The sequence below is a fragment of the Zootoca vivipara genome, chromosome 2 (assembly GCF_963506605.1).
Source record: "Zootoca vivipara chromosome 2, rZooViv1.1, whole genome shotgun sequence".
Lineage (NCBI taxonomy): Eukaryota > Metazoa > Chordata > Lepidosauria > Squamata > Lacertidae > Zootoca > Zootoca vivipara.
In genome coordinates this window covers 66,301,447-66,316,933 of record NC_083277.1, presented here as the reverse complement: position 1 = coordinate 66,316,933, position 15,487 = coordinate 66,301,447, and the positions used below count along the sequence as shown (strand labels likewise).

The following is a 15,487-nucleotide window of genomic DNA, read 5'->3' as shown; positions in this document are numbered from 1 at the left end:
AACCCTTGACCAAAAACATAGCTTACCTTACTAACACCTCTGGGTAAAAAGTTGACCCCTTAGAAATAGCTTGTTCTCACTAATTGGAAAATGATCTCATGACTTGCACCTGTGCTGAGTCTTCAGCAACAATGGCAGTTAACTAATTAAAAGATACCTCAGCTGTGAGACAGAAGGCTCTCTAAAGTTTTGGAAGGTTACAGCTTGCTTGTACCTTGATTGGGTAGGAAACCTAGGCCAAACTTTTTCTTTTCTTGTCTGGTGCCTCACACTTTAATTTCTGACACCTCTGGTTATGTTTCTGTGCGGTCCGTTGCTCTGAAAGGTTTATATTAGAGCCAGGTAAGTTATCTTTATTGGTTTTTGCTCAGTTTTGGCATTAACAAATGTACTCCTAACTATTTCTGTTTTCTCACTGGTACACAGTTTCTTTTTATGCTGCTTTTAAAAAATCATTTAAAATCTATATCTTCAACCCTTGTGTATTTTCTCAGTGAAAGCCTTGGCACTGAGTCCAGTTATCTTGGCCTCTTGGTCAAACTGCTACTGTGGAGCTTTTGTGGGCCTGAAGCTCAAGGACAGGAAGCCTGGTTTTTAGTTTTGGTAGCTGTGAATCTCAGCTGACATCTGGTAACATCTGGGAGCATCCTGGCCCAAACTGTGTTTTACCTTGCAGGGTTGGTTCTTGACTCTGGTTACCTGGCAAATGAACAAGGGCTGGTCCGCAGGGTTTAGGAACCCCAGTACCACCCACATATGCACACAGCCTTTAAAGTGCATGATCTACACCAGGCATCCCCAAACTTTGGCTTTTGCCTTGGAGAAACCAAACTGGTAATTAGAAATGTTAAAATAGACCACAGTCTGACAATAGCAAAAGAGTTTAAAGCAATATTTAAAGGAAAGAAACCAAGTGCACTAGTCACCCATTATATAGTAATCAGTATGTTGGGAAAGAGAAGTAGTACTCACATGTGGAAGTATCAGAAGGCAGATTATTAGTCAGTTACATTATACAACTCACAGGAATCTTGTATGTGTTTTCAAGCAGGAAACATTGGCCCTTGTTTACATTCATTCAGCCTTAAGAAATACCTGAAAATCATAAATAGCAAAAGGGCATTTCTCTTCCTTAGAAGTGTGAGTTATGAGGTACAATTGCTGTTCACCTTTCAGTGCTTGTTGAAAACTTATCTATTCACTCAAGCCTTTGTGTGGACTGATGCGATACATGTTTTAGAAATGGACTGCTGCTGCTTGTTAATGAAATACAGTTGGCTGCCAGTTGTCCAAATATTTAGTTGAGTTCAGCCATTATGTTTTGTGTTTGTAAGGAGTCTTTGCCCTCTTTTGTGTGGTTGCTTTTCAGTTATTTAAAGAGTGTTATCATGTTCCCCTCAGTCCTCTTTTCTCATAAAAGGACTGTTGCCCACATTAAATGTTTTGTTTGCAGGTCATCCTAATGAAAAAAAACAAACCTGCAAATCCTGCTGAAAGCTAAGACGCTGAGAAAAATGTGATCGAAATGGTGAACTGTTGCGCTCCCGCACCATGCTTGAGAGTGTGGACAGACATTTGTATTACTGCACTTTTTGATCCCTGGCCTTCAAGCTGATAAAATCTAGCAGGAGGAGGTTGACTGGATGGATCCAGGCTGGGTTCATGCCTTGCTATGGGAGGGAGTTTTGCTGACCACCTTGAAAGAGGTAGTGCAAACTCTCATAAAGTGGTCCTCCATGGATCTGAAGGTTTTAGAAAACTGCCAACCAGTCTCTAATACTCAATTACTGAGCAAAGTGATTGAGAGGGTGGTGACCAGTCTGGTTTTAGGTCTATTTTTGGCACCAAAACAGCATTGGCTGCCCTTTGCCAGCATAGAGATGGGGAAGTAGTACCCCGTTGGTTCTCGTTGATTGCGCCATGTGTTTTCATACCATTGACCATGGCATCATTCTGGACCACGCCCAGCTGGGACAGCAGCTGTTCCCAACTTTGGTTGCCTGCCAAGGGACCTGGTCCCTGCAGTCCTCTTCACTTCTGTAGCAGCAGCAGCAGTCCTTCCAAGAGCTGCAGCAGCAGGAGTCTCTGGGTGGGGAAGGTGGCAGTTTTTGTCCCCAACAGCCACCACAGCAGCAGCAGGAGGAGGAGTCTCTGGGTGGGAAAGATGGCAGTCCCCACCGAGAGGTTGCAGGGTCAGGTAGATGGAATTCAGGGCAGGCAGGCTTTATAACACTGCCCCAGCAGCTGGACCATAACCAGCTGGGGCAGCAGCTGCTCCCACTTGCCTGCCTACCCAGGAACCTGGTCCCTGGAGTACTCTCTGCAGTCCTCTTCACTTATGTAGCAGCAGGAAGGGTAGGATTTTAATGATGTGGAGAGAGCTGATGTGTGAATTGATTTAACGTTCCCCAAATGTGATGGCAATAACATGTTAGTCTATATAGCCTCCTCCTGAAGAGGCTGCCTGGGCCCTGAATCAGTTTAATGCTTTGGTTAAAAAGCTTTATTAAATACCTGCTGGATTTTTAAAAATCTCCTTTGGACTGGCATATCCTTGCTGTTACTGTGCACACATTTTTATCATAAAACCAATGTGATTAACTGAACTTCTGAACATTTCTGCTTCTCCCAGAATGAGCTGATCCTCCAGCTATTGCTCAGGACAATTTATTTGGCATTAAAATAGCATTTTATGCTTGAGCAATCCATCTGCTGGGCCCAAAATTAGCTGATTCTGCCAGGTATAGATGAGCAGTTTTATAGAACAACTGGATGTTTCAACCAGTCTGCCAATTGTGAGCCTACATGCCCCCGCAATCACTAATGTAACAAAAGCCTGCAGAAATCCAGGCTTTCTTGTGAAATCAGGAGAGCACTTAAGGATATATATAGGAAACAATAAACAGTCCTCTCTAGGTTAAGTTAATGCCAAGCTCACAAAATTCAAATAGATTGCTATTCAGACTAAAAACTACAGAGGGGAACTACTTTAATCACAACAAAACAACAGGTTCAAAACTCAGTTAGGTTGTTTGATTTTCTTTTACCCCATCATATGTTAAAACTAGAGAGTGTATCCCCAGAGAGTAAGGGGAAATTTCCATTCACCAATAAGCCCAAAACCTTTGTTTCTGTATCACTACAAAAAAAGCAGGGGTGATATAAAGAAAGCAGTAACTTATTGTTGGTTCTGCACATTTCATAGCTGATGACCAGAAGGGTAGAGACTATTGCAAAAGTGTTTAACCGTCCATTTATAACTGGAGTTGCAAGCCTTCTGTTTGGGAACAACCACTATCCATTTCTTCATGGTAGTTTGCACGATCCTGTGTCAGATTTCTGACCATAGCCAGAAGTGTAACAGGTTCAAGAGTGGTTGCTCCAGTTTCTCTCCGGACCATCTTATTGTACAAATAACAACTTTAGAAGTGGCGCTGGCTTGATTCTAAGAGCTCCTTAGCTTGTCCATACACAGATGGCTGGTGGCAGCTCACAGGAAAACATGGCATTGGGAAAGGCTTGTTCAAGAGCTGCAGTCACAGCCACAGCTTCTCACCGGTGCCATCAAAGCAACAGAAGTAGAGCAAGTCAGGAGGTGGACTTCCCCAGATTTGTTTCTAGGAAGACTGCCTAGAGCCCTTCTCAGTAGACATTTCCATGGGAAGGATGGTGATAGTCAGGACCATGCACTCTTGACTCTGAACTCGTTGCAGAAGGTATATGCAAATTGGTTCTGTACACAGTATCAGCCTGTACACACAAAGGCTTTGTGAAGAAGTTCAGATAAATTTGTAGAGGTCAGAAGTGTGATCAGCAGACATGATTCACTGACACATTTTCGTTATCCATTGTCACATGAAAATGTGTTTGTGTCTGTATATAGATACGCACAGATATGCACCTGCGCGCACACACTCACACCCACTGCTGATCTGGTTAGATATGTGCTAGCTGTGAGAAGCCACCCCAGAAATTCCAAGCCTGGAAATGCTCTGCTCCAAGGCTTTTCCTGTCTGGCTGAAATCCAGTTCCATAAGTCATTTCCACCATCACCACCCCCTACTTTTCCTCCATCTGCCCTGGAGACAGCATCTGTGAATCTATCAGCAGCCTATTTTAGGCAACAAGAAAGGCCATGACAATATGGTCACCTGCTGCCTCTTATTTGGTAGTGACAGCAATGCCTGCACAGGTGTCCATGCCTCAAAGGGACCCATTCCTACAGATATTTTGGTGACTCCGTGGGGGGGGGGGATAGCAGAATTGTCTTCCCACCTAATAAATGCACTCAGTTCATTGCCAAAGGATGTCTTTTGTCAATATGTACTGAGTCTCCTTTATGTTGAAGCTTTCCTAATGTATACTGTTTTCCTAGCTGCTTAAGAATTGCTAGACTGCAGTGTAAATATGCACTGAGAAGGGAGTTTTTAATGTGTATTCGTTTACACAACAGTCAATAATGGTCTTTCATGTCAATTTACATTTAGATGCTAGTAAAACTGGTATTTCTGACCTAATCAGCTGTAAAATCTGCTTCAAAGAGGCAAATAACATCCACTTTAGAAAGCAAATTTAACACCCGCATTTCCCAGATGGTTAAATACATATTTACACTATAGACTGTGAATGTTAATTAGGGGGTCTTGGCCAGACCACCATCGCCAGATTTAATGCCTATTAATATTAATGGCAGTGGTGCATATTCACCTAGAGAACAGTGTTCTTAATTAGAACAGTGACAATTCCAGCCCAATGGAGTTCCCTGGCTGAATGCTGCTTTAGTTACATGGATGTGAATCTAGTTTAATATATTTAATAAATGGGAATAGAATGCAGCATTTGGAAGACTCATGTGTGCATATTTATTATTCATTGTTTACTCAATAATAAGTCTTTGAAGCTCTTTACATAATATAGTTAAAATACATAAAAATGCTAAAACGTATACATTGCAGTTAAAGCAGCATGCTGGCCACCTCAAATCTGAGTTCAGAAACAGCAATAAATAAAGAACTATATAACATGTGAAACATATATGAGTACTTTAAATAATGCATCATTTTCATGTTTTAAAAAGTAGTCTTCACAAGTTCAAGCAGTAAACTTGACATGGGGAAAAACAGCACAGCTATTGTAAAGAAACATTTCTCATTTGCATGAGAGTATCAGTGTTTTTAATTTCTGCATATACATTTTTTAAAGGAAGCCGCATTGTTCATTGAAGCTATGTATTCCATGGCATGCTCCCCAGCCCCATTTAAGCCAGAAACATCAGAAGAGAAAGATTTATAATGGAAACATCGATAGAACTCTAGCAGACAGTGTTCAAATACATGTAAACAAAATCTCTTTCTCAAAGGGATGTCTGAATTCCAATTGATTCTAATTATCTGCTAAGAGACACAGAAAAGAAGGAAAGATTAGGGGAGGATGACAAACATCTCTATCCTGTAGTTTCAAAATTTCACAGCTTTATCATGTAGCAGATGAGTAAAAGAAAGAATTTTTTAAAAATTATTAGTGTTTGCTGCTGATATATTAATCACACAGAAAGAAGTTAATATATTGAAAGGAAACAAAAAAAACCATAAAACAAGTTGCATGTTTTGCAATAATCAAAGAATGGGATGGACTGAAGGGATACATGAAAAATATTGTTCCAGAATTTAAATAATAATAATGTGTAAAACGCCCAGGGGTAAGTAAGAAAAGAATAATAGAATTAACTGGACAATTACTAAATTGAAATAACACAAGATGGAAGAAATAAAACTTTGAGATCACATATGGGTGGGGGGAGTGGGGGGGTTGTGGGAACATATATTATTATTTAGAATATAAATTTTCTAACTGCATTCATATATAGTAAAGAGAAGTTTAGAGTAATGATCCACGTTTTTTTTTCAATAGAGGCAATTTATGTAATAGACCTATGTTCGAAAATGAACTCTATGTTTGTGTTTTTGAATTTAAAGTTTGCATTGTGTTTTTTTCTTTTTTTTCTGGTTTTGAAATAAATAAAACAAGTTGCATGTTGACACCATTCTTTTGTGAGATTTAAATACGGTAGAACATATGCTACAAAATGCAAACATGTTGTAGAACATTTTTAGTTTGAGGATTGAAGTTGTGTTATTCTTGGCGTGCCATTTAGGGAGAAGGTGGGAAACTTAAATAATATTGAATTGAAATCCTACACTATGGTTTCAAAGGATTGACAGCCTTTATTGATCATGCTCATCAATCTTCTGGGCAGCCCTAAGACATGAAAATGTAGACAAGGGAAAGTATAAAATTCAAATTTGACCCCATGGGCCTAGAGACGTTATCAAGAGAGGGAGAGACTAAGCTGAATTCACATTCAAAGGAAGCAGCTACTGACTTCTTTTGGAGATGATGGCAGACCGCTGGGGTCCTACAAATGAGAGAAATATAAAATAGTTAGGAATAAATGTTTATGGTGTTACTTTATATTTCCCTTGAAATATGAATATTTATGCAAAATGCATTGCTGTAGGTTTTCTGAAAATTAAAATTAAATCATCACATATGTAAGGTGGAAAAATCTCAGGGGCCCACTTTAACTAGAATACACTCTCTAACAACTTGCCACACAGACTCAACTGTTAAACCTAGTGCTAGAATTTTCAGGGGTTGATTTCTGTTATCATCTCCTACCCCACATATATTTTATTGTATCAATGTATATTTAGCATCAAATTCAGCAGATGATTTCCATTTGTAGTAAAAATGGTTTTGGAACACTTTCATCTTTGGGGATCACAGTGAACAAATGTAGCTTAAAGCAGTATTGCGTTTATCCATTGAAATGTGCTATAGGAGATGTACAGCGTCATTATGGAACTTCAGACAAAGACGTGTTGGCTATCACACTGGTATGAGGTCTATGGCTAGCTGTTTCTGTTTCTGTTCAAACATTGCCGTGAGTTATATTGGAAAGAACAAGAATTATTCTGCCCATTTTCTTCTTAAGTTGTAGACCAGGGGTTGTCAACATTTTGGGGCCAATGGGCACATTGAAACTACAGAATCTGTCAACTAGCATCAGACACACCCTGCAACCATGCACACACACACCCATTGCAGTAAAACTCCCAGGCATGCACTTATTGCATCCACTGAAATACGCACGCACACTGCAACTACACATACACTAACTCCCACTCCCCCAGCAGTGGTGTGGATATTTTCATTTCCCCCCATAAAACATAATGGGCATAGGATGATCTTCCTAGAGAGTGCAGATGCGAAAGGAGGAATTACCGTATTTTTCTGTCTATAAGACGCCCCCATGTATAAGATGCCCCCTATTTTGGGGGACTCAGATTTAAGAAAATGGAGGGAGATGGTCCAGAGTATAAGACGCCCCCTAATTTTTGACATTTTTAAAGGGGGGGGGGAAACCCTAGTCTTATACACGGGAAAATACGGTAATCCAGCAGCAAGGCCGCTCCACTTCCATGTGGAGCAGTGTTGCAGGCAGGCCACACACTCCCACCGTGTACGGGGTGGGCATGGAAGTGTCCCTGCATCATAGAGGAGTGCCAGCCACATCACACCCCTGGCCAACCAATCTGGTTGGCGGGGGCGTGGCTTACTGTATTTAAGCAGCCTCATGGCCAGGGATCGCCCTCTTGTTCCTGCTTCCTCAGATCTGCTTAATGCTTCAGTCACTAAAACCTGGTTCATGGGAGGGGAGGTTGTGGCCGTCACCTGCCCCTCCTCTTTAAGGGTATTCCGTTAAAGGGATCCGGGGGTGTGGCTCTCATCCAAAGCACGGGTAGGGGCTAGGGCCATGCCACGATCCCACCGGGAACCCTGGGGGAGACCCAGTTGATGTACATCAACAGAGCTCCCGCTACTGGTGGTTGACCCTTAGGGGACTACCCGCATGGCGGGCAGGAGTCAGATATAGTCGGTTCAATTCCAGTGCCGAAGCCAATATCACTCACATTCTGTAACCAATAAAGTTGTGCCCTTAATTAGCCCATTAACGTAAAATACTGGTGTCCATGTGTTTTATTATTCAACAAATGGGGGAGGGCTCGGGGCCTTGACACACAATTCTCCTCCATGCACACTGCTACAGCAATTGGACTTGAAAAAGGGAAACATCAGCGGCATACTTTGGGCTCTCAAATTTCAGCAGCACCCAATGCGACACAAAAATTTCTCTCTTTCGCTCCCTTCTACAGCGTTGTTGTGGCACCTCCTGCAGTGAGGTGCCCAGTGCCATTGCAGCACCCTAAAACTGCCTCTGGAACCATTACAATATTTTTCTCAAGTCTAATTGCAGAGGGGAGGAGTGAATGGGGGGAATTCAACCGGGGGGGAGTTAATCCTTCGCTCACTGAAATTTCTCCTTCTTTGATGCAATTAGTCTTGAAATAAGACCATTATATATTGGCTCATGTTTATATCCTTCCCACAAAATTTTTGTTTTTATCCTGACCTTTTCTATCTTTTTTCTTGTTTTCTTCTTTTTCCGCGAGAATGTCTTTGTCTTCCTCTTAAAATGCCTTGAGTAGCTTTGTTATTTTTAACATTCAAATATCCTTCCTCTAGTGAGTGGATTTCAGCGTACCCCGTGATGTCCACTTTAGGGTAGTTGCGTGTGGTTCTGTTGTAGCCACACTTGTCAGAACCATGCAGACAAGCAAAATATCACAAAGTATCTCCTGAACAAAGCCTCGAGCAGATAGCTGGCTGTGTCAGTGAATTTTCTAAATCTGAAGGACAGAATATCATAGGGAGTGTGCAATCACCAGGGTCTTCTGAAGTTCAGAAAGAGCCCAGGAGATAATGTCATTGGTACAAAACGTCGTCGGAAGATAATGGTCTCCTGCTGCTAGATTAAAGCCTAGGAAGACTGAGCCCTCTTAGCAAAGCTACACACAAGCAGAACCAAGCTACTGATGGTATTTTCAAAGTAGGAGGCATTTATCTTGTAACAACATCCTATTCCATTCACTCTGCTCTTTTGTTGTGGCAGAATAGAAAAGAACTGTGTCATTGTTCAGAATATGCTTTGCTATTTTCTGATTGGTTCATCTTGCTTTCCAACCTTGCCATGATTCTTGGGCTGCTATCCTAAGCATGCTTAAATGGATGCTTAAACCCCAATTTAAATCAATAAGGCTGCATCCTTAAACACATGTACTAAGGAGTAAGCCTGATTGAACACTATAGGACTGACTTCTGAGTACTGTATGGGATTGCGCTGCTATTACTGTCTTCCAAGCATTTTAATACTCTACCTTTCTATTTGCAAACACAAATTTATTTCAAAAGAGGAACTAAAATTCCTCTGAATATGATAGAACAAAAGGCATCTCTAAAACATATATCCTCTCCTCGGCTGAATTTTATTATCGAGAATGTGTAAATACAAACAACAAATACCACTGCTTGAAAGGGAATAGCACTGGTGGTACTTTAGTTATTTACAGACTAAATAGCCAGGGCATAGTTGAGTTTGGCAAGGGGTGTTTTTTATATCCAATATCTCCACCTTACACCAAATATTTCAGCTCAGTGCTGATCTATGCTCTAATAAATCATCCATGCTCAAGAGTAGATTATTATTATGCTTTATATACCGATTTAACTTTCAGGAGCATTCAGCACTAAATCTATAGTATGCTGTGTTGAAACACTGGATCACTGATGAGCTCTCTTCCAGTGCCATCAGTCTGTAAATATAAAAGGTTATAACCTTTTTAAATTTTGCACAAAAAGGAACCATCACACCTATTTATGTATTTAATAAGATTTATACTCTGCTTGTGTTCCTTTCTTTAAAAAAACACAGTAAAAATCCATAAAAACAACTCTGTAAATCATTCAAAACAATTTATTTATAGGATCAGAATTTGACTTCAGTCTTTTTTTAAAAAAATAAAATAAAACAAGAGCAATAATTAACAGCACAACCCTATGCATATTAGCTTGACCTAAGCCACACTGAACACTGTGGAACTTATTTCTGAGTAAACATGGGATTGAGTTGTAATAATCTAAGCCTGAAATCCTATGCATACCTACCTAGGAATAAGTTTCATTTAACTCCTTAGGACTACTTCTGAATGCATAGGATTGTGTTGTTAGACTCAATTTGGATTATCTTCCAATTAAGGCAGTATTTTTTATTGCTACAAACTGGATTACATTTTGAAGATATGGATAGTAGAAAGTACAGTGTTTCTGCTATCATGAAGGAGTCCTAATGCTGTTATGTTAGGCTCAGACCAAGTCTTCCTCTACTTTTGTTATTTATTGCCCCCAATCTTCAATTTTTATATTAGGCTTGTTGTGTTAGGTAGGTCAAGACGATTGGCTAGCATGCATTTTGTTTGGGTTTTTGCCTAATAGTATAACCTGTTAGTGGCTTTTATTAAAAGGGCTTTTTGCCACATATGTTAGTCACAGTGCCTTCTGCATATGCTCAGCATGAACCTGTTGTGAGGGAAGATTAAGTGGAGGGTGTTGAATGGAATGTTGGATGAAGTGAGAGTGAGTGACAGGCATATTTGGGTCAGTTAATAAATTATACTTTGTGGGTGTGACTGTGAGAAAGCCAGAAAAGGAGAAGAGAGATATATAACAGTGCATTTTGTTTCAATTTGTTTTATTTTATTTTATGTTTTGTTGCTGAGGGTAAATGCATTCCATCAGTATAATGAAAAATCAGGGGGCAGTAGGTTCTACAATTTTTTAGTTTAAAAATGTCTCAACAAATAGATTTGAAACTTGCCAGTACAAGAAATGAAGATTTGAGGACTCTCCATGACAAATCTGGGGTAGAAAAGATAAGAAATGGCTCATTCTGAATGAGTTAAAGGGTATTGTATGTTTTTCTTCTACATAATTTGCTGGGGTTGTTCCCCATAAAGATTTCTTCCTGTGCACTGTGTTCTTTGGAAAATGGGCTGCTGATTTAGGTCAAAAGGCATGTCTAGTACAGTACTGTATTTGCTTTCACCTATGAGTTCTGTAAATTGTCATTAATTGTTATTAAAAATGCTTTTTCCTGGCCAATGTTAGTCAATGGACCTGTTATTCCATTGTTGCTAGGCAGCAGTTTTTGGCCAGTCTTAGCCTCTGAAGTACAAAATTCTCATAGAATAGGCCTCACTCTTGAAGAGCTTACAGGTCAGGTCAGCCAAGAGGTTAGGTGTTAGGTGTGAAAGGACAGGGAGAAAAAATCACAAGACATGAGTAAAAATAGTTTGAGAGGCACGGAGGAAGGGGGAAAGTCTTTAAGGTGCACAGTGGCTGGATTTCTAACAGGCAGCTTAAAGGCTCTAAGGAGTCTTCACAAAAAAGGGAAAGATTTAGGTGGTAACACTGTGCTGTATCTCCTGAATTTCTTTGTTCTCCATTCCAGCTTTTAAATACCAGCTTTACCAGGGCTTGCCACCACCCACCCACCCACCCTGCAAATCCAGGCCTTCTCCTGCACCTTCAATAACTATAGAATGTACAGAAATTGGCTTGAGTGGTTGTAGGGCATGGATACCAACATTGTAATAATTGTACTTGTAACTTGAAGGTAGTGGTGAAGATGGAACTAACTACAGGTTAGAATACCATACCATATCAATCTTGCCTAAATTACACACCTGCAGCTTAGCAGTTGTAATTTCCTGACATTTTGGAGCTTGTGTAAAGATGGAAAGCCCTTAACACAACATATTAAAGGAAAAAAAATTTGTTTATTGGACAAACACTCAAAACTGGAATTCTGCCATACCATGAAGAGGGAAAAGGAATTCCCGTTATGTACAGTGATACCCTATTGGCCAGGCACATGGATGCTCTTTGGGAAATAAGCTCTTTAGGAAACAACTGCCACCTCAAAGGTCCTAACTATTTGGCAATGTGTAATTTCTCTCTCTCGTCCTCCCCTCTCCCTCCACAATTGTTTTACCTCAAATGAAAGTCCCTTGTTTTGTTTTTGTTGCAATTGCAGTGCAAGTTGGAGTTTCATGCCTGCACATCTGGCAAAAACATTGCAGCTCGCTGTGAAGGGCCTTGCCCATGCCTTCCAGGACAGGAAAGTCTAAAGCACAAGGCTGAGAAAACTGGTGAGTTGATCTGTTGACTTTGATATAAAATGTCTTTCTAATTGCTTTTGCTGTTGGTATGGTATGCTGTCCAGTCCAATCCATATTTACTCTGAAGAGAGATCCACAGAGTTCGGCGAGACTTAACTTTCAAGCATATGGCTGTTGGATTGCAATCGATGTTGTAGCAACAGAATTACAAGTCCTGGAGCTCTTTTGTTATGACTTGTGAAGAACGTGGAAAAAGCCTCTAGCCCAAGCATTCTGGAATCCTAGATAAGTGATTTTCAAATACAGTGGTACCTCGATTTATGAAAACAATTGGTTCCGGAAGTCTGTTCATAAACTGAAGCATTCATAAACTGAAGCGAACTTTCCCATTGAAAGTAATGGAAAGTGGATTAATCCATTCCAGACAGGTCTGCGGAGTACTCAACCTGAAGCGTACTTAACCCGAAGCATGGGTGTAATTGGTTCCGGAAGTCTGTTCATAAACTGAAGCGTTCATAAACTGAAGTGAACTTTCCCATTGAAAGTAATGGAAAGTGAATTAATCCGTTCCAGATGGGTCCGCGGCATTCGTAAACCAAAAATCCGTAAACCGAGGTGTTCATAAACCGAGGTTCCACTTTACTGAATGGGTCACTGGAGCCTTGCAGTTGAATTGAAATGCTGCTGCAAGTTCATGTGAAGGGTAGTGCATCAGAAGAAGGTGGCAGGAATGTGTGTAATGGCTTCGTCAGTGTGGGAACCAAGGGTTGGGCTGCGGAGAGAAAAAATGCAACTTCCTGTTGGTAGAAGCCTCTGCAGAAATTTTAGAGCATTTATCTTTGACTGGTGTTTTGGGACACGGTATACTGTGAAATCCTATACATGTCTAGAAGAAAGTCCTATTAAGTTCCATGTGGGGCTTACTCTCATGTAAGTTCTGTAGTATAAGATTTCAGTCTGAAAGTGGGTTGCAGCACTATCACCATGCAAATAAATGTTTGAAAAATAGGAAGTGGGTCACCAAATGCATGTTTCAGCTAAAGGCAGCCCCTGAGTCTACTAAGGGTTAGGACTACTGTTCTGCATGAGTTCTAAGAACACCTCTTGTTTCTCAAACATTCAGTGTTTCTCAAACTTTGTGAGACGCCATCAATAGGTGTGTTAAAGAATGCTAACTGGGCAATCAGCAAAGTGGCTAGCCCAGAGACCATTGCAGCATTCCCAGCTAGTGGAATAGAAGAAAACAGTGTCCATGTCTCTCCTAAGCCTTCACTTATTACCACCTCCACTAATGGCCTCTGGTTTTCCTCTCCCACGTCACTAATGAGCCCAATGAGGACACATGCCAGCCCTGTTTAGGTTTCCAAATCATTAACATTATGAGGGTTTGTGAGGATGAGCACACTGGCGAATGACCTATCATTGCCCCTTTGCCCTACATTAGTTCAAATAATAACTTCTGGGTAGGGAGATTTTTCTACTCGTGCAGGTTCCTTGTGCGATTTAGAACCCTGATTTTCCAAGATTCTAAATTGTGCATTGAAAATTGAAGAAAAGCAACCTATATCTAAAAGGATATCTTTATTGTATTATTGTTTTTATTGTTTTTTTTAGACCCAAGGAAGATGATATTATGCTGCAGCTATTGTTCTAAATAACAGCATTTAATTGGGCTGCTCCTCTTAAAGAATGCATCATTATTTCCCCTGCTCACCACATTTTATCATAAAAAAAATTCCTTCAGTAGCACCTTAAAGACCAACTAAGTTTTTATTTTGGTATGAGCTTTCGTGTGCATGCACACTTCTTCAGATACAGTGAAATGGAAGTTTCCAGGCACTTATGTAGAGAAGGGGTGGGGAGGGGTGGGGATGGGGAGGGGGGATCACTCAGAAGGGTGGTGGAAATGGGTGATTGACTGACTGATAGCTGTTGATGACCGCAAACGACTGCAAATGGTTTTGCATGAAAAAGCAAGGGTGGGGATGGCTGAAGATCGCTTATCATGTATAATGAGATAAGAACCCGATATCTCTGTTCAAACCAGGTCCCTCCATGGTTTTGAGCTTGGTGATAAGTTGCAATTCAGCAACTTCTCTTTCCAGTCTATTTCTGAAATTCTTTTGTAGTAAGACAGCTACTTTGAGATCTTGTATAGAATGTCCTGGGAGATTGAAGTGTTCTCCTACTGGTTTTTCTGTCTTCTGGTTCCTGATGTCAGATTTATGTCCATTTATCCTTTGGCGTAGGGTTTGGCCTGTTTGTCCAATATAGAGAGCTGAAGGGCACTGTTGGCATTTGATGGCATACACAATGTTAGAGGATGAGCAATTAAATAGTCCTGAGATGGTATGTTGGATGTTGTTGGGGCCAGTAATGGTGTTGTCTGGGTGTATGTGGCAGCAAAGTTGGCATCTGGGTTTATTGCAGGCTCTGGTACCAGTGTCCATGTTAAGTCTGGTGGTTGTATTATTGTGGGTGAGGAGTTGTTTAAGATTGGGTGGCTGTCTGTAGGCAATGAAAGGTCTTCCTCCCAGAGCTTTTTTTTTGAGAAAGCATTTTCCATTGTATGGTCACCTAATATTACACATGTGTCTAGTAATCCCTGATGTGGATGGGATGGTTTTGGAAAAAAAACCTCACCGATAAATTGCCACCTTTTAATTTTCTTTTTTCTTCTCTTAAACAAATACACATGCACACCCATTGCCTCACATTATCTGCTCTCTCTATGCCCTTTCACATGCCCTTATCACAGGCTGTATCATATTAATAAATCTCCAGTGACATTTTAAGCACACAATTTCATTCACATAACAGAATAAATTCTAATAACCGTTAGGTTGATAAATGCAATTTGACAGGAAGTACATATTCAGCAGGCAAGCTTTTGTTTTGCTTGAATCTCTTATTAGTTAATTCTGCTGTGCAGAGCACATTCTGATGTGTTCACTCTCCTTCTGGAAACACAACTTCTCAAGTGATTGAGACAATAATTATTTTGGAGTTGGTTCTTTTAATGACCATCCTGTATGTTACTCTCACAATTAGTGCATGTGTGTAACTGATCTACCAATTTTTCCAATCACTGTACTGCTCTCTTATGTGGCCTGTGGCCAATGCAGGTGTCAAAATCCACACCCATGACATTTTCCAGGTACTTGAAGAAGGACAACCCTATGTAGTCCCATTCTAAGATTAAACTCAGGTTGCACCTGGCTAAAAGGATTGGGCTTTAACTGATTGTCCCAAGGAATCAAAAGTGGCATGGATCGCAAGGCCAGCTCCTGTAGTAAACTGCAGTGGTAGAAATGAGGGCCTTCTTTCCACTCCCACTACAACCACTGTGTTCTGTTGATTCACCAATGCCTGTAAATAATTAAAGTTATAGCCTAGCGATATTCCAAGAC

The 15,487-nt window shown here is 40.6% G+C and overlaps 1 protein-coding gene across 3 annotated transcripts in view; it reads left to right on the top strand.

The window, feature by feature from the left end:
• Positions 1 to 15,487, top strand: part of SPOCK1 (SPARC (osteonectin), cwcv and kazal like domains proteoglycan 1) — a 429,282-nt gene that overhangs the window by 324,916 nt on the left and 88,879 nt on the right. For all 3 annotated transcript variants that reach the window (XM_060271660.1, XM_035105504.2, XM_060271661.1), the window contains exon 6: positions 11,993 to 12,107. In XM_060271660.1, coding sequence (XP_060127643.1) covers positions 11,993 to 12,107 — 115 coding nt within the window. The remainder of the gene's footprint in view (positions 1 to 11,992; positions 12,108 to 15,487) is intronic.